We start from the raw sequence: 17,115 nt of genomic DNA, 5'->3' as shown, positions 1-17,115 counted from the left end.
TCAAACAAACTATCCCATCATATTCCAACTGTGAAATGTCTCTGTAAACATCTGTTTCCAACCGCCCTCCAAAACCTTCTTTATAAACTTTAGTAATAAGCCTTAATCCATTCATCACCCAAAAACCTCATGTCCCACACCACATCATTCCAAACAAATAATAATACGTACATCGGGTTCTTAAAGGATCTTCTCATCCTTTCGTGCCTCATATTTGGCATATTGGACCTGCCATTTACCACTTTCATGACGGATACAATCACGACGATCAAATCCTGGAATACGACCTTGCAAGACGTTTCGTTTATGCTGCATACTAATTGACTTGCGAGTAAACAACGAGACACAGAATTGTGCTGGTTGGAAGCTCGTTACAACACGACTAATGACATCTTCAAAGGTATTATAAACATCGTGACCTTCACTTGTATGAGCAGAAGCAGCATCTGGATAGAAGCGGCGTACTGGAGCTGACGTTTCAAAGGAAGCATATGAGCAATGCTCCTCGGGGGTTACGTGTACAGTCCAGTAGTATGGGCCCATAAGACCGTTGAGTGAGTAGCCGCATGGATCAAATACATGATGGTCGACTTTGGAAGTAGGGTAGATATCAGCCAAGCCTGTTTCATTCTGAGACAAAAAAGAGCATGGTTGGATCAGTATACTCGCTTTTTCTAGTCTTCCACAGAATCAAGATATCGAATCTCTATCACAACTTACATAGACACGTTGCTCAGCATTACCAGACTTGTCATCTTCAACTTCATTATTATTACGCCAAAAGACCTTGGCTGCATCTTTATCAATACCCGTCATCATGATTTCTAAGGTGAGATCATCTTGGAAGGAATCTACTTTTTCTTCCGAATCCTTTTCCGAGTCAGAATCCGACCAAGAGGGAGGAATGGGTTCTGGGTTCTCATCGCAATCACTCTGAGTAATTGGTGAAGCTAGATAGCAACACCAATGGTCTCCATTGACTTTACCTACTACGTATCCAGCAGTATTGTATTGAGATGAGGGGAAGAGATAGTCTAGATAGACCACTTCATCGCCCCATTTACCATGAGGCCATACTTGTTTGTCTGGGAACAAGAAGGCTTTACGCGAGTAGAATATATGGTCGACATGATGGAATCCACAATATTCACGTGCAATATCCAATATACGAGGTACGGCATGCAACAAGGTAGTAGTACCACAAGTTTTGAGGATGAGTTTACGAGGATAGATAAACATGGATGATTCACTAATGTAGTGCATGTTTGTTGGTATACTGGCATGTGACGATTTCTGGATTGCACACAAAGTCAATGTCAAAAAACCATATATCGAACTCACCTCAACAAGTATGCATCAGCATATTCATTGTGGACTGAGCTCAATACCTGAGCTTTGACAATAGCAAGCATATCATCCCATACGTGTTTGGGGACTACACGTAGACCAGTCTCAATATACCAATTTTCTTCATAGATGGTTGAGACAGATTGGCGTGGAGATGGTGGTCCTGATCCTAAGCCAGAGTCCGGAGATTCGGAGCGAGATGGAGCTGAAAACCAGATCTCAAGAAGTTTTTCTGCGTTTTATTGAATTATGGAAGTTAGTAACAATCAAATGAACCAGGAATGCGGTGCGGATGACCCCTTCAAACACTAGGAATGAAGCTCCAATCCAGGTGGTCACAGAGCTACCGCAACTGTGAGCTTTACAAACTCGTTTACCTGGACCTTCAAATCCACATAATGTGATTCCAGTTGGTGGTGGTTTGTCGGGAAGGAAGGGCGGGGCTGTGAGAGTTTTATGAGTCGAGTATATATGATGGTTGATGTTGGTTGCCGACGCAACGGTCGTAGTTTGAGGAGTGCTATGTGGGAAGCAGATGTCAATTGATTTTCTGTGTGACAGGCAGATCATCGTGAAGATCAACTTACACATCAGGAACGGCCATGACGGGAGTCATTCGCTTAGTGTCGATGAAGTAGTAGAGAGTGTGAGAGAGTTATAAGGGGGTGTAGGCGATGCTAGGGCGGCTCTTTGGGTCCTTTCGCAATGGAGACAAGCTCTAATTCAGAGCGTGTTATCTCGTCTGGTGGTGGAAGTGGGTTGATGGCTGTTTCGATGATTTCGTATATAGGAGAAGTTATCCCCAGGACTTGTTTTGGTAGCTAGGACAAACAGAAAGGTTATCACATTGTAAAACATCAGAAGCACATGTCAAGACAAAATGAAGGGGCACCCATCCAGACGTATTGAGGATAGATTGTATGATGCAATCGATTAGAAGAAGCATCTGCGGTGTCTCTTTGGAGCTCGACCGTTTGTCCAACGAGCACCTCGTCTCCAATAACAAAAACTTTTCTGATGTCCAGATATTGGGCAACAACTCCAAAGACGACAAGAGCTACGGGGTTGAGACTTACTTGACGTCTTGAATAGCAATAGGATTCAGTCTCATAATAATGCATACGAGATTAAAGGGTTGATGGACTAGAGAAAGTCGTCATCGAGAGCCTGCCTTGTGCCAAAAGCAGGCGAAAGATTGATGTAGATGATTTGTAGAGTTTGGGGGATGCCCGTAGAAGTGAAACGACCTGGCTTCTCGTAGTTGTTATGTGCGATGAAGTTTGTTGGTTGTGAGTGGTAAACAGAAAAGGTGTGGGGCTTTTTTTTAACGAGGATGAAGAGAAAGAAACGCATTTAATATTGTTTATAGGCCAGATGAGACTATAATTGAGCTTCATGATATCTTCCTCGCGTAAGTCGGACCTGCCGTGGCCTGATGCACCGTTCTGCTCGTTGTTTTAGGCTCCATTGTTTTGACGCAAAGATCACGTTCGAATGCAACCACATGCACGGTGTCTATTGCTTCTAATCATTACAAATAGGTTGCATTAAGAATTAAGCTCCTGCCCTCACCTTTTACCGTCGCTGTCAGGAAAAACTCCAGGCTTACATCACCATCAACAAACCACAGCTAGATTGACATTGCCCGACGGTTTCAGTAGCGGACCACACTCATCGTTTCCCACTCTTCAAGTAAGTCGGAAATAGTTTGGACCTTGCATCTGTTGAAAGAATGGGAGAACGTTCGTCTGTCTCGATCTGTAATTTTTTTTTCGTGCTGGTCACAAGAAACTCTCACCTTCACTAATCGCATTGCCAAAACCAGGTTCCAAGGAAGCTAAAAATATGCTTACTCCATCTGTCGTTGCTCCTAGTGAGAGCAACAACTCTTTCTTGACCGACACATTCACAAATCAAGGTACATCTCAAAGCTGACATCTGAGATTTCAACGTGCACATGTCACTGCTGTTTTCACCTCGTTTGGCGATTGAAACTGAATTACAAAAAGCTACAAGAGGAGTCACAATTCGCTCGGCCTTTCTTCTCGTCTTTTGACCATGAGTGGTTTGGTGTTTGCCAAACAAGGCACGACCACCAACAAATTGCCCGAAAAGCCGGTCTACTTCATTGTTCTTATCAACTTTATATCAAAATAGGGACTGCTTTGACCATGGCAATGAGAACTGCCAACCATCTGCGCGGTCGTATACCCACCTCCGCTGTAGAAACGATTCAGCAACAATGTCAACGTTGTCTTCATTTTATGAATACTTGCTGCACCACTGATCTCGACAAGTACAACTACTTGCAACGATTAAAGTATGAAGACATTACGCTATTTTATCGTTTGGTGGTGGACAACTTGAGCGTAGGTCACGTTTCGCAGTTTGTCGTTCGCACAATCCTCCACTCACTTTCAACCATTATTTAGCTGATGGCTCCGTAAGTCGAAACTTTGGTTGTTTGTTATCCCCACAATCCTAGCCTCATTCTCGCCATGCCGTTATGTTAGTTTGATATATACACCGACCATTGGCGAAGCCTGCGTCAAATTCAGCACCTTATACACTCCTGCACATCGTGACGGTCTATTCTTGTCAATGGCTGATCTGCCATACCTTGACGAAATCATGATGGACGTCCCATACGATATGAGTCTGGCTGTCATGACCGATGGCAGCCGTATCCTTGGTCTGGGCGATCTAGGCCTGAACGGCATGGGTATTCCCCAAGGCAAACTTGCACTGTAAGCAGTTGCATTTCTCAACAGACCTCCCTTTTTTTCCTCCTCAAGAAGATCTGTAAAATATTTCACGTCGGTATGCAACTGCGTTCTTACACGAACCCTCAATCTCCACATAGATACATCGCTGCTGCAGGCTTCAACGTATGCTCGATTCTCGCATCGGTATAACCCAAACCTTTCAATTAATCACCGTTCACCTCAACAGCCTACAAAAACTCTTGCCATATCTCTCGATCTTGGAACAAATACAGAAAGCATTCGAAACGACCCATTCTATTTGGGTGCCCGTACAGCCCGTCCAAATGATGCTGTATTCTTTGATTTCGTAGACAAGGTCATGGCTGCTGTGTATCGAAGGTGGCCCAGAATCCTCGTTCAATTCGAAGATTTCTCTACAGACCATGCTTTTGATACCTTGGCGAGGTATCGAGACAAGTACCTCACATTTAACGATGATATTCAAGTAAGGCTTTGGGCAGAATTCAGTGACAGACACAAAAATTAACAAATTTTAACTAGGGCACTGGCGCTGTCATTTTGAGTGGATTTATTAACGCAGTAAAGATGTCAGGAGTCGCTATGAAAGACCACCGTGTATGTTGTCTGTTTTGGTTTGAGTTTGTGTGCATACGGAGGCATTCTCAAATCTGTAATCATAATGTAGGTCCTTTTCTTTGGAGCTGGTAGTGCTGGAGTTGGTGTAGCCACCCAGCTTGCTGAGCACGTTGCTGAAGCTTGTGGCATTTCTATTGAACAAGCTCGTGGTTTCTTCTGGATGGTAGATTCAAAGGTAGGATAATAGATCAAAGGATGGTACTTGAGTACCACGGGATTAGTGAGGATGATAGAGTCAAAGTCTCAAAGTCTTTCTTTTTGGTAGGGTCTCATAACTGCGGACCGTGGTGACAAGTTACAAGAACATAAAGTGAGCTGGGCACGAAAGGATAACAAGGGTATTCAATACAAGACCTTGTTGGAAGTGTGAGTGTTCTTGAACTTTGATCTTTTTAGCCGCTCAAGCGCGTTTGTGCTGACCAATCTACAATATATCCATCCGTTCTCTAGCCTTCAATATGCAAAACCAACATGTTTGATTGGACTCGCAACTATTGGAGGTGCATTTGATGCCGAAATTCTGGTCGATATGGCTCAGATGAATCAACGTCCTATTATTATGCCTCTATCCAACCCATTGACAAATGCCGAATGCACGTTTGCTGATGCAGTCAAGTACACACATGGACGATGCTTGTTTGCTAGCGGTACAGCCTTCCCAGTCTGTGAGCATCCAACAACGAAAAAGATTCTGACACCAGGTAAAGGAGTTACCAAGGACCTTCCGGTTTCCCACCAAAAACAATCACATAAAGGACTAAACTCAACTTCCCTGCATAATAGGCCAAGGAAACAACATGTACATTTTCCCTGGTCTTGGATTGGGAAGTGTCATTGCTGGTGCCAAACATGTTACAGATACCATGGTGAATACTGCTGCTGTCACCTTGGCCAATTCCTTGACACAAGACGAAATATCTGAAGGTTTGTTGTATCCTCGCTTGGCCCGTATCAGAGAAATATCTGCTGAGATCGCTAGGGATGTCGCCCTCTGTGCCGTCCGAGAGGTATACGTACACTAGTTTTTGTGAGTCTTGAGAGTAATCCTCACACGTAATCAATGCTACTAGGGCTTGGCTAGAGACGCCAATGTCATATCTATGGTTGGCTCGAATCCGAAAGACGCCGCTGTATCTGCCAAATTGTTGGCTCATATCAAAAATTTGATGTACGCTCCAGTCTACCCAAAACCTGCCAAGATTTAAAAGAGACAAGTCTATTCTTAGAACTCAAATCAATGTAATAAAAGCATGATATGGTGTTCGCTTCCAAAAAAAAATACAGTTTTCTCTTCTCATAACGTGGAATGTGTCTCGAAACATGTGGCAAATTGTAGAATGTTGTTTAACGGGTATCAAATACTGTTTATTACTGGTTGCTGTTCAATAATTACGGTGAAACATGTTACTAAACAATTACTACTTGCAATTTGCGCTGACTTGACACTCTTTATCTGGACTTGTCTTCTAGTTATCGCCATATCCGTGAGCGTGAGATGGTTTAGGAGATGGCATACGAATACTTGGTACACGGATTGATGGAGAAGGAAGCACGTGGACACTGTGGGTAGGATGTACGTGGAGACTGTGGGAGTGTCTAGCATGCATACTATGTGTTGCCCAGGGGCGATGGCTTCGTCGAGGACGCATGCTTCTAACTGGTGATGGTGCATGTGTGGTTGTCGTCTTTGTTGAAACGATTGCTGATGGCTTGATTGACGCTTGAGGGCTTGCGATTGCTGTTTGGCTGGCTGCAGCTGAGGGTGCAGCACTTGGTGCAACTGATGCGATTACTGTAGTTGATGCCATGACACTTGGTGTAGTAGTCGCGATGACGGCAGTGGTTGGTTGAATGGCTCCTAACGTTGTTGCTGGGTCAACAATCTTGACTGGAACTGTGGTAGTGGTAGTCTCGGCGATAGTTGCATCAATGACAAGTCCATTGGCATCGAAGATCAAAGTTATTGGATTTGGGATTCCAGTGAGAGCTTGGCACTACATAGAAGCGTTAGAGTTGACGAATAAACTCAATCAAAATCATTGGTGACACTCACGGTTAAGATTTCCCATGTAGCTGCGTATCGAGCTGTTACAAATCCAAAGAGAGTCGGAGAAACAGCGGCAACAGGAGATGAGACACCCAAAAAGATTGTTCTGTAAGCCATCAGGAAGTTTGGCTGAATGTCTAACGAATGATAATGTGTTTTTTCAGAAGCTGGTTCGTCCAACACCCAAAATTGTGCGAAATGTGGATGTCAAAGAAAACTAGCTTACTGTTCAGGTTTGTACAGTATGCGGTAGTATCAGCGTCAGCAGCGGTGGCAGCCAGTGGTTGGCCAACATTCTTGCGGTCTACAAAGATAAAGGATTAGCACACCAAACAAGAGCATCTCGTCAATGTGTCCGCAGAAACAACGTCAAGACTTACACAAGTTGGTCTTGTCTAAAGAAGGTCCGTCATTGGACAAAGTCATTGGATCACCCAGTGGGATCAATGCGATAGGAGCGGATTGAAAAGTTGCTTGCAGCTCGTCAAGGGCAAGTGCACCACGAAGACTTCCATCATTAGCTGCCAAATCATACACCTTGAATGCCGAACAACCAAGTGCGGGATCGATCTTTCGAGTCAACAATCCATTATCACTGGCGTTTGTTTCAACGGTAGCATTTGTTGAAGCTCGATTTGCAGGGGTGTCTTGAGCAGTCTGATTACCAACGGAGATGTAGGTGGTGACGACATTGTCTGACTGATCTTGATCGACGACCATGAAAGAGCGTGTTGTGGGACATGGTTGGCCGGCGAAAGGACCAGCTTGGATGGTTGAAAGAGGTGGAGCTAAACCTTTGCCTAGAGTTGCAGCCTAAACAAAAAAAGGGTTGTTAAGAAGAAATCACTATTGTGGTATTCGTATTCGCAGCGATTGTGCGGGTATTCAACTTACAAAGAACGCTGCACCATTGCAAGCAGAAAATTGTCCGAAAATATCACCAGTGCTGAGACCCATCACACAGTTTGCTGCAGCCAAATCTGCACCACTGTTTGCGTCGATCAGTGTCAAGGTATTTCCATTGAATCCAAACCAAATACCAACGACGGCACCAGCTGGGATTGTGACTGGTACAGGTGGAAGCAGAGGAGTGGTGCCCTGGGTAACTACCAAGGGATTGTAAACTTGAAGAGGTCTAGCTGCATTGTTTGGGTCATATATCACGGCTTCCACGAAGGCACCCTAAAAGATTGAAACAGCATGGCGTTAGCATTCAGGTTATTATTTAAAGACGTTAACGAAAATCATCAATGTTGCAACTGATCACGCTCTGCGTGCAGTAACATACCGTGTTTACGAAATCCGTTTGGATGCAACCTGGACCAGTCAGCTGATATACAGATCTGTAGTGCAGCGCCAGTTAGTATTCAGAATCTCTGGCAACAATAGGTGTCGACTGGACGGAATAGACCACTTACGCTAAATTTGTAAGAGCATTTGGAGGAACAATCAATGAGCAGTCCTGAGCAAAGGCAATGGTTGCCATCAGGGCAATAAAGTATAAGATTCGAGTGCTCATTGTTTTCTTTTGTATAGTAGAGATCTTTGTTCTTGTTGCGAGGAATGAGGAAGAAACGGGCACTGCCGCTCAAATTTTATCTGTTGGCAGTGTTTGTTTTGCGGTTTGCGCAGACGGATGTGGAAGAAGAGCCGTTACAACGGTATGTTTAGATCGATTTTTGGCCGTTCAGACCTTTTGGCGCGTTGATATTGTTCTACGGAGGTGAGGTTCTTAACTGCGGCAATTGCATACAGTTCATGTCGTCTGTGTGAATAGAAGTGTATTGAGATTTAGTCCACTGCTGACCCCTTCTCCAATTATATAACTACCACTTAAACTAATAGGATCCCTAAGCCGATGACTACAAATATTTATAGTGTATGCTCCATTACAATGTGCTTCAACATCGTTAGAGACCCCGTTTGAAAACATTCTTGTGGGATGAAACTTTCTCTGAGTTTGTTTATCGTTGAAACGTCAAGACTACGCGAAGAGGCTCTGAAAAGGGAAAAAATGATTCGATGAATAAACTTTCGGCTGTATGCACACATGAATTGTCAAAAATTGTGTGTTATTACGGTTATCAAATTCTTCTATGGTTGCATCTTAATAAATACTGTGACCACTCTATAGATACTACTGTTTGAATTTGCTCTACTTTGAGGATACTCTATATCTTGACTTTGTACTCTAAACATCATTATGGTAGTCGCCGCCATAACCACCTTTGCCACCTTGCTCAGGCTTATGAGTAGGGAATGGCAGATGAATACTTGGGAACCGGATTGATGGGAAATGGATTGGTGGAATATTAATTGATGGGAAGTGGAAGGGTGACGGAGTCGGCCTTATTTTTAGAGTAGACGAGGCCCATGGTCTATGGCTTCGTCGCGGGCGCGTGCTTCTAACTGGAGACGGAGCATTTGTGCTCGTCGTCTTGGTGGAGGCGATTGGACTTGGCTTGATGGATGTTTGAGGGCTTGACACGGCTGTAGATGAAGGAGAAGCACTAGCTTGAGCTGTACTGATGGCAACTGAGGGAGCTACACTTGGTGCAACAGATGCAATGACCGTAGCAGACGGAATCGCACTTGGGGTAGTAGATGCGATGACGGCAACAGTTGGCATAATGACTGCTAAAGTTGTTGCTGGATCGACAATCTTGACTGGAATTGTAGTAGTAGTTGTCTCCGCGATAGTAGCATCAATGACAAGGCCGTTGGCATCAAATATTAAGTTTATCGGATTTGGGATTCCAGTGAGAGCTTGGCACTACGTAGACGCGTTTGAGTTGACGATCAAACTCAATCAAAATCATTGCTGACACTCACGGTTAAGATTTCCCATGTAGCTGCGTATCGAGCTGTTACAAATCCAAAGAGAGTCGGAGAAACAGCGGCAACAGGAGATGAGACGCCCAAAAAGATTGTTTTGTAAGCCATTAGGAAGTTTGGCTGAATATCTAGAAACGGAATTCTTAGATGTTGGTCCTTCGAGACCAGACAGTCTCATATTGGATTGATCATGATTTCAGAGAAAACAACTTACTATTCAAGTTTGTACAGTAGGTGGTAGTATCAGCGTCGCCTACTGTGGCAGCAAGTGGTTGACCAACATTCTTGCGGTCTAAACGATTGAAGGTAAGCGTACGAAAAAAAACCCAACTGGTCCGTAACTCATTGAAAGAAAGATGAGGCTTACACAAGTTGGCTTTGTCTAACGAAGGTCCGCCATTGAATAGAACCATTGGATCACCCAATGGAATCAGCGCAATAGGAGCAGGCTGAAACGTTGCTTGTAGCTCATCAAGAGCAAGAGCGCCACGAAGCGTTCCATCATTTGCTGCAAGATCATAAACTTTGAAAGCGGAGCAAGCAAGAGCTGGATCAATCTTCCGAGTCAGCAATCCATTGTCTGAAGCATTTGTTTCGACGGTAGCATTGGTTGCAGCTCGATTTGCAGGAGTGTCTTGAGCCGTCTGATTACCGACAGAAATGTAGGTAGTGACCACGTTGTCAGATTGGTCTTGATCAACAACCATGAATGATCGTGTAGTGGGACATGGCTGACCGGCGAAAGGACCCGCTTGAATAGTGGAAAGAGGTGGGGCTAAACCTTTACCCAACGTTGCAGCCTAGCATACGTAGATCATTCAATATCATGAACAACTGTAATTTCAGTGAAGGGTACTGGTTATTCAAACTTACAAAGAAGGCTTCACCGTTGCAAGCAGAGAATTGCCCAAAAATGTCACCCGCGCTGAGGCCCATCACACAGTTTGCAGCAGCCAAATCAGCGCCATTATTTGTGTCAGTCAACGTCAAAGTGTTTCCATTGAATCCAAACCAAATGCCTACGACAGCACCAGCTGGGATTGTAACAGCTACTGGTGGTATAAGTGGTGTAGTGCCTTGAGTAATAACCAATGGGTTGTAAACTTGAAGTGGTCTAGCTGCATTGTTGGGATCGTAGATCACCGCTTCCACGAAAGCACCCTAAAAGATTGAAATGACATAGTGTTAGTAGTTAAAAGCAATGCAATCCACATTTTGACGAGGGAACACAATGCAGAGAGAATCAGCGTTTCGATTATCAGGGATTTTAATTGTCATATAAAATATCACGAGCAGCCATAAATTCAGGAAGTCATCACGCTCTGCGTGCACATACCGTGTTTACGAAATCCGTTTGGATGCAACCTGGACCAGTCAACTGATACACAGACCTAAAGCACAGTACAGTTAGCATTCAAACCTCTACTCAATATAGCTGCCGACTGAACGGAATAGACCACTTACGCCAAATTAGTAAGAGCATTTGGGGGTACGATCAATGAGCAGTCCTGAGCAAAGGCAAGAGTTGCCATTAAGGCAATATAATATAATATTTGAGTACTCATCGTTCTCTTCTGTATAGCAGAGACCCGTGTTCTTAATGCGAATGAATGGAGAAGTACTGAGGAAGCGCCAAAATATTTTGTACTTTGTGCTGCGGGAAGTGTTTATTTGCGCAGGGAGTAGTGGCGTCGAGAATATTACCAGAAGTTTACATCGACCAATGACCGTTCAGAGCTTTGGCGCGTTGATATCGCTCTTTCAGGAGAATGGTAGAATGGTGTGCTCAACTGCGTCCAAAGTTCGTCAGCTCGTTTCTGTCGTTGTTTCAAAACATCGAAACTCAGGTTATCATAGCCAGTAAAAATAGTGGAACATGACCGGTATATATATTTTTCAGAGTTTGAACCAGTCAAACACAAGTCTTCAAATTTTTCTATGTTACAAAAGTGCATGCATTGAGGTCAAATCCAAATCTCCAAAACCACCTTCACACAACAACGATATCCTTCAAGGAGCACTACTTTGATTTCTCTTAGCAGCTCCTGTATACTTGGCCCAAAACTGGTGTGTAACAGCCTTTGATGGTGTCGCTGCGTTAGCATTGTTCTGTACAGCAGCAGAATGTGAAGCCCTTGCAGTATTATCCGTGATTGCATGCTTGATAGCATTGATAATTTGAGAGGCCTTTGCAGTGTTATTTGTCTCTGCTTGTTTAATAGCATTGATAATTTGGGAGGCCTTTGCAGTAACATCCGTATGCGATGGTATAGTAGCATTATGAGTTTGAGAAGGTCTCCATCCGTTCTCCGTATGAGAGCTCCTGGCCGTCGGAGATGCCCGGACTCTCGATATTTGAATAGCTTCACTACATGTGGGACTTGCGCGAGGGTTTCTTGAGTTGGTTGCGAGAGGTCTAAGTCTACCAACTCGTCGTGCTGATGGGGTTGATACACTCGAGCCCTTGACTGGTGATGCGATGAGCTTCGTGTCCGACACAAGTGACGCATCAGTGACTAAATTATTTGCATCCATGACGAGCGATATGGGAGCAGCCAGGCCGGTATATGTTGGGCAGTTTAGATTGGCCCATGATTCCACTAGACGGTTTGAGAGGAAACCTAAAAAGTGCTTGCCGTGAGTGACATGAAGATGTTACTGGTCGACAATAGTGCATACCAAACAGTGTGGTGCTGACCGCCGTGTCTGGCGACGCTCCTTGGAATATAGCCTTGTTATCAATGATAAACTTGGCTCCGACGTTCTTCAGATTTGTACAGTAGGATGTTGTATCTGCATCTGCTGCTGTAGCTGCTTGTGGCTGCCCCACTTGGACACGATCTAGGTGTGAGAGTTAGATTCAAGTCGTTCTCCCAGCGACATCCGTGTCACTTACAGAGGTTCGTCTTCGCCAGCGACAATTGTCCATCCACTAGTGTCATTGGATCTCCCAATGGCACAAGAGCTATCGGAGAAGCTTGGAATTGATTTGCTCCCAGCTCATTCAAAGCTAGTGCTCCCTTCATGGACCCAGGATCAGTGAGATCAGGTACCGTTGCAGGAGTGCAGCCCAATGCAGGGAGCATGAAATTAACCAAAAGCCCGTTGTCTGAACCGTTCGGCTGAGAAAAAGTAGATGTAAGGAAAGTTGAATTCATTCAACTGAAGAGTGAGAGACGCTGGCTTACATCAGCAGCTCCATTCAGGTTGGCACGATTTATTACAGTGTTTTGAGCTGATTTGGATCCAACATTTAAATACGAAGTAATAACATTGTCGCTCTATTCGGTGAAAGTTAAAATCATTTGCGGAGAGGTGAGCTACAAAAAGGTTTACCTGATCTTGGTCAACTACGAAGAAGCTTCTAGTTGTTGGGCAAGGCTGACCGACGTTTGCTCCATTCTGGATATTGCCTAAGGCTGGGACCAGGTTTTTGCTTAAAGTTGCAGCCTGGAATACCAACGTTAGCAAACCTGATCATAACTCGAAGATTCAGAACTCACAAAGAATGCCTCAGCGTTGCAAGCCGAGAATTGTCCAAATACGGATCCGGCAAGACCGTTAACACATTTTGCTGCTGAAAGATCAGCACCACCGTTTGAATCTACCAGCGTGAGGGTATCTCCGTTGAATCCAAACCACAATGCTACTATTGCGCCAACAGGAAGCGTAATAGGAACAGGTGCTGCGGCAGGAGTAGTCCCTATATTTCAATTGTTTTCTTAGCATCAGTCTTGCTTAACGCAATCCATCGTAAATCCTACCTTGAGTGATGACAAGAGGCGAATAAGCCACAATAGGATAAGTGGAATTATTGGGATCATAGATAGCAGCTTCCACGAACGCCGACTGGTGGTGTGCAATTTTTTTAGAGTCAGGTAGTTTCATAACTGACTGAAACGAGTGTGACCTTACCGAAACAGCAACCGTTTGAATACAATTAGTCCCTTTCAGTTGATACGGCGTTGAAAGACCTGCAGAAGTCAAAGCATTCTGAGGTATTATCAACTGACAGTCTTGTCCATACGTCAGTGTCACGGTCAATAGGAATGCAACCGCAACCGTGGTGATCGAGTATTTTAAGCCCAACATTTACGTGAATATAGCAGATCCTTCGCAAGAATATCAGCTCGCGCAGCTAATAACGCTTCATGCAGCAATGGTGATTTGTGGTGGTTGAAAATCCAAAGAGACAAACGGCCATTCTTGGCACTCAGGCACTCAACGTTCCAAAAAAGAGAGACAAATCCAAAGGATAAGCCTTTGACCAGGTCACAAGAAGGTAATTCTTTCTTAATGTTGAGCCCAGAAGCTAGGCAAAGATCGTAACCATAAATGGACATTCAATGTTTGCCGTGCCATATTCTCGTTTACTGTTAAAAGTGCCACGTTGAAGCGATTTGACGATTTTTGATTGAAATTGCATAGAGATCCAGCTTGATCTCTACATCTTGAAGCGTCGTCACCTCCAAATTCGTGACTTTTTTCAAGCTCGCCTTACAATCCAGCTTTCCCAAGAGAACATCAACCGCAGGGACTCTTGCAAAGACAACGTAAGTGTAGATGGGCTTGGACTTCTAGTACAAGGTTGGCCTGTTCACTAAGGGCAGCTTAACCCTAGTGATTCTTCGAACGCCTTTTTTTGTGTTTGCATTCTCGACTTCACTTCGAATGTCCTCGCTGTTACGACTTGCCGGACTTCCGAATCCATTGCCATCCAAGCTACTGCTCGTTCTGAGAGGTATTTACAGCTTGAACGTCTTGCCAGAGCATCAAAGAGCTTGGATCATCTGAATGTTAGACATCTGTGCTAAAATCAAACTTTCAACTCTGTAGGAGTACCTGGAAGTGGAAAATCGTATTTTGCGAATCAACTGGCTGCAGAATACCCATACGCAAAGCTATTGTCGTCCGACGATTACTTTTTTGATCGAGATGGAGTATATGACTTTCGGCCAAAGCTTCTCGGAGAAGCTCATCAATGGAATCAGGTCAGTCACTATGTCTGCTTAACCTTCACTACTACGCTAACCATGCCTTCTTTCTATACATTGCATTAGAACCGTTGTCGAGAAGCACTGATCTCGTCAGGGACTCCATCTCTCATCATTATCGATAACACGAATACACAGCTATGGGAAGCGAAGCCCTACGTTTTGGATGCTCTAGAATTCGGACATGAGGTCCTGTCTCTCGAGCCTCAGACAGAATGGTGGAAGACAAGAAACGTGGAAGAGATGGCAAACAGAAATCAACATGGTGTTCCGCTTGCAGCTATAGAACGTATGGTGGATCGTTATGAGGACAACTGGACAGTGCAGAATGTGCTGCAGAGCGAAGCTCCAACACGCCGATAGTGTTTTGGTCAACCCTTTTTTGGATACCCCTCCTATTTATAATGTTGAAGCTAATTTAAACGTACAATATGATCATTTGGTTTACTATTACCCCGATGTTTGTGCTTTTACTGGTAGCTGAAGGCTCTCCCAGGTCGTTCGATAGCACTTGGCGTACCATTGTGCCAATAGTCATGCTCTGGGACACCAAATGGACACAGTTTGCCCTCCGCCAGACACAGCTCCCTATGCTTTTGAGCAACATCGCTTCGTTCAGTCCAGTCAGAACAAAACACCTTACAGAATTGGCACATTGTGCCAGTATTGGTATAGAAACTGCCTCGGATGTCATCTTCAACGGGAAAGTACATCCATCCGTTGCTAACCAGCTACCATGAAAAGAGACCATTAAAAACCAATCTGTGCATTTCATTGCAGGTTGCCAGGTAACTCACCTTCCCCACAAAGTCAGGGTGACTTCGATACGGGCAATTCATCTCTACCCGTTGCGACGTTGATTCTTGTTTCGAGTGGCAAGACATCACACGTCGTGGATCAAGGAATGATTGTACTCGTTGTTGCTCCAAGTGCTGTCGTTCTATATTGCACACCGTAATGAGTGCATTGACAAAGAACTCCAACGCTACCAAAAGAGCAAATCAGCGAAATTTTGAGGAGAGACTTCATATAAGGAAACGACACTCACATTTTCGATCCACAAATTTGAAACAGACTGGAGCACCTCTATCCTCTTGAGTGGGTACAATGTCTGTCTTTACGATGGTGATTTGTCGATTATCTCCAACCTCTGTACTGTAGTATTCAGAGACCTTTGTTCGAAATTCTTCTACAGTGGCGGTGTTGACCGAGTTTGCCCCAAATGTTGCTGGAAGGAAAAAAAAGAGTCAATAGCTGACTTGAATTACACTTGGGGGCAGGGTCACATACAAAACCACACGCGAAGCCTATTCACACGTAGAATATAGTCCAAGAATGGAAATACTAGTGAAAGTGAAGACGTTCAGTGCCAATTCAGTTGTACACCTTTAAACAAAACACTCACCTCGTAAATTCAGAGCCAAAGACTTGGTGCCGTACAAATAGTTGGCTGTAATACGAGCAGGAAATGCCAATATAATGAAAATAATAATTGGCCCCTTGTCAACCCAGCGTCGCTCCGTAGTATTGTAACGTCTCATGTTTGCAAATGCGTATGCGACCTGATTTCCAAATCTGTTTTGCATTTCTAGTACTGTTGGGGCTGCTCTTGATGAGAATATATCGAGATTGCCCCGAGTCAAACGTTTCTTGGGACCGTTTGGATTTTCGTCTTCAGCGTCAGACGGATAATAGTCTGAAGCTAGGAGCCCATTTGAGAATGATGAAGATATAGGTGTTTTAATTGTCTAGCCTTGTACTAGTAAGCGAGGCCACTCTTACCATCGTCGGTATTTACTTGAAGAGGTGCATCTGTTTAAATTGTGTGATTAATGTCAACCCCGATTTCATTAGTTCTGCGTAGTTCCAGAGCAGATCTAGATGCTCTTACCGGCTGTTTCGTCACCATCTTCTCCATCATATTCGTCGACATCGTCATAATCCTGACCATCTACTGACAAAGTCGTTAAAACCCGTCCACAATTATTTTGGGTGTTTGGAAAGTTGACTGCGAACGAATACTTACTGCGGAAGGGTGATGAGAAATGAAGAGCTGGACGGTCTGGCGATCGGCCTGACCTTGTAAGCATTGTTTCTCTTCTCGTACTCGTGTGTAATATATGTTTGCTCCGAACCACCACCTGAAACACATTCAAAACCAACGCCGCGATTTCTGGCAGCTAATTTCTCGAATTTCTCTGTTCTTAATCAATAAAAAATCTAACTATACTACAAATGCTTGCGGGGACGATTCAGAAATTTAATCCTACTTTCAGTTATTGTGTCAGAGCTCAGTGCATATCACGTAACGATGGTTGTGCATCAAGATAACTCACTTTATGAGTGCACGACGAGAATGCTGGTAATCCACAAGCCATGCCAATAATCATGTAGATCATAAAAACAAGCACTATCCCAAGAATCACCATGATGCGAGTGTTTTTCCACCACCTAATAATGATAAATTTAACGACAATACCATAGCATTTCTAATCTTAGACGTAGTACTACAAGTACTAATCCAATCAGC

General features: G+C 44.1%; 7 protein-coding genes across 7 annotated transcripts; 2 read left to right on the top strand and 5 right to left on the bottom strand.

The window, feature by feature from the left end:
* Positions 1–180: 180 nt before the first annotated feature.
* On the bottom strand, positions 181–1,963 carry SPE2 (adenosylmethionine decarboxylase; the record flags this gene model as incomplete). Its single annotated transcript, XM_031166416.1, has 5 exons — positions 181–630; positions 721–1,249; positions 1,342–1,579; positions 1,725–1,867; positions 1,935–1,963. 5 exons carry the CDS (start codon positions 1,961–1,963, stop codon positions 181–183), a joined length of 1,389 nt encoding a protein of 462 aa, XP_031027642.1.
* Positions 1,964–3,192: 1,229 nt separating this feature from the next.
* On the top strand, positions 3,193–5,914 carry MAE1 (malate dehydrogenase (oxaloacetate-decarboxylating); the record flags this gene model as incomplete). Its single annotated transcript, XM_031166415.1, has 12 exons — positions 3,193–3,265; positions 3,505–3,716; positions 3,780–3,790; positions 3,861–4,094; positions 4,211–4,235; positions 4,300–4,557; positions 4,614–4,688; positions 4,759–4,884; positions 4,975–5,075; positions 5,160–5,410; positions 5,493–5,716; positions 5,780–5,914. The coding sequence occupies 12 exons, from the start codon at positions 3,193–3,195 to the stop codon at positions 5,912–5,914; spliced, it is 1,725 nt and encodes a 574-aa protein (XP_031027643.1).
* Positions 5,915–6,175: 261 nt separating this feature from the next.
* On the bottom strand, positions 6,176–8,275 carry SmJEL517_g00485 (uncharacterized protein; the record flags this gene model as incomplete). The annotated part of the gene is made up of 7 exons (XM_031166414.1): positions 6,176–6,703; positions 6,763–6,893; positions 6,983–7,060; positions 7,137–7,569; positions 7,651–7,938; positions 8,045–8,099; positions 8,175–8,275. 7 exons carry the CDS (start codon positions 8,273–8,275, stop codon positions 6,176–6,178), a joined length of 1,614 nt encoding a protein of 537 aa, XP_031027450.1.
* A 672-nt stretch (positions 8,276–8,947) lies between these two features.
* Positions 8,948–11,156, bottom strand: SmJEL517_g00484 (uncharacterized protein; the record flags this gene model as incomplete). The annotated part of the gene is made up of 7 exons (XM_031166413.1): positions 8,948–9,529; positions 9,589–9,719; positions 9,806–9,883; positions 9,959–10,391; positions 10,465–10,752; positions 10,928–10,982; positions 11,056–11,156. 7 exons carry the CDS (start codon positions 11,154–11,156, stop codon positions 8,948–8,950), a joined length of 1,668 nt encoding a protein of 555 aa, XP_031027451.1.
* A 445-nt stretch (positions 11,157–11,601) lies between these two features.
* On the bottom strand, positions 11,602–13,683 carry SmJEL517_g00483 (uncharacterized protein; the record flags this gene model as incomplete). The annotated part of the gene is made up of 8 exons (XM_031166412.1): positions 11,602–12,212; positions 12,271–12,432; positions 12,488–12,713; positions 12,780–12,872; positions 12,928–13,041; positions 13,095–13,294; positions 13,356–13,440; positions 13,507–13,683. The coding sequence occupies 8 exons, from the start codon at positions 13,681–13,683 to the stop codon at positions 11,602–11,604; spliced, it is 1,668 nt and encodes a 555-aa protein (XP_031027638.1).
* A 579-nt stretch (positions 13,684–14,262) lies between these two features.
* On the top strand, positions 14,263–14,948 carry SmJEL517_g00482 (uncharacterized protein; the record flags this gene model as incomplete). The annotated part of the gene is made up of 3 exons (XM_031166411.1): positions 14,263–14,332; positions 14,428–14,582; positions 14,652–14,948. 3 exons carry the CDS (start codon positions 14,263–14,265, stop codon positions 14,946–14,948), a joined length of 522 nt encoding a protein of 173 aa, XP_031027639.1.
* Positions 14,949–15,055: 107 nt separating this feature from the next.
* Positions 15,056–16,675, bottom strand: SmJEL517_g00481 (uncharacterized protein; the record flags this gene model as incomplete). The annotated part of the gene is made up of 8 exons (XM_031166410.1): positions 15,056–15,316; positions 15,383–15,570; positions 15,634–15,813; positions 15,876–15,929; positions 15,991–16,287; positions 16,368–16,397; positions 16,477–16,536; positions 16,612–16,675. The coding sequence occupies 8 exons, from the start codon at positions 16,673–16,675 to the stop codon at positions 15,056–15,058; spliced, it is 1,134 nt and encodes a 377-aa protein (XP_031027640.1).
* Between the last annotated feature and the right edge of the window lie 440 nt (positions 16,676–17,115).

Source organism: Synchytrium microbalum (assembly GCF_006535985.1).
Source record: "Synchytrium microbalum strain JEL517 chromosome Unknown SmJEL517_scf0002, whole genome shotgun sequence".
NCBI classification, from domain to species: Eukaryota; Fungi; Chytridiomycota; class Chytridiomycetes; order Synchytriales; family Synchytriaceae; genus Synchytrium; species Synchytrium microbalum.
Note: the sequence above shows the minus strand (reverse complement) of the source record. Positions and strands in the feature narration are given on the sequence as shown.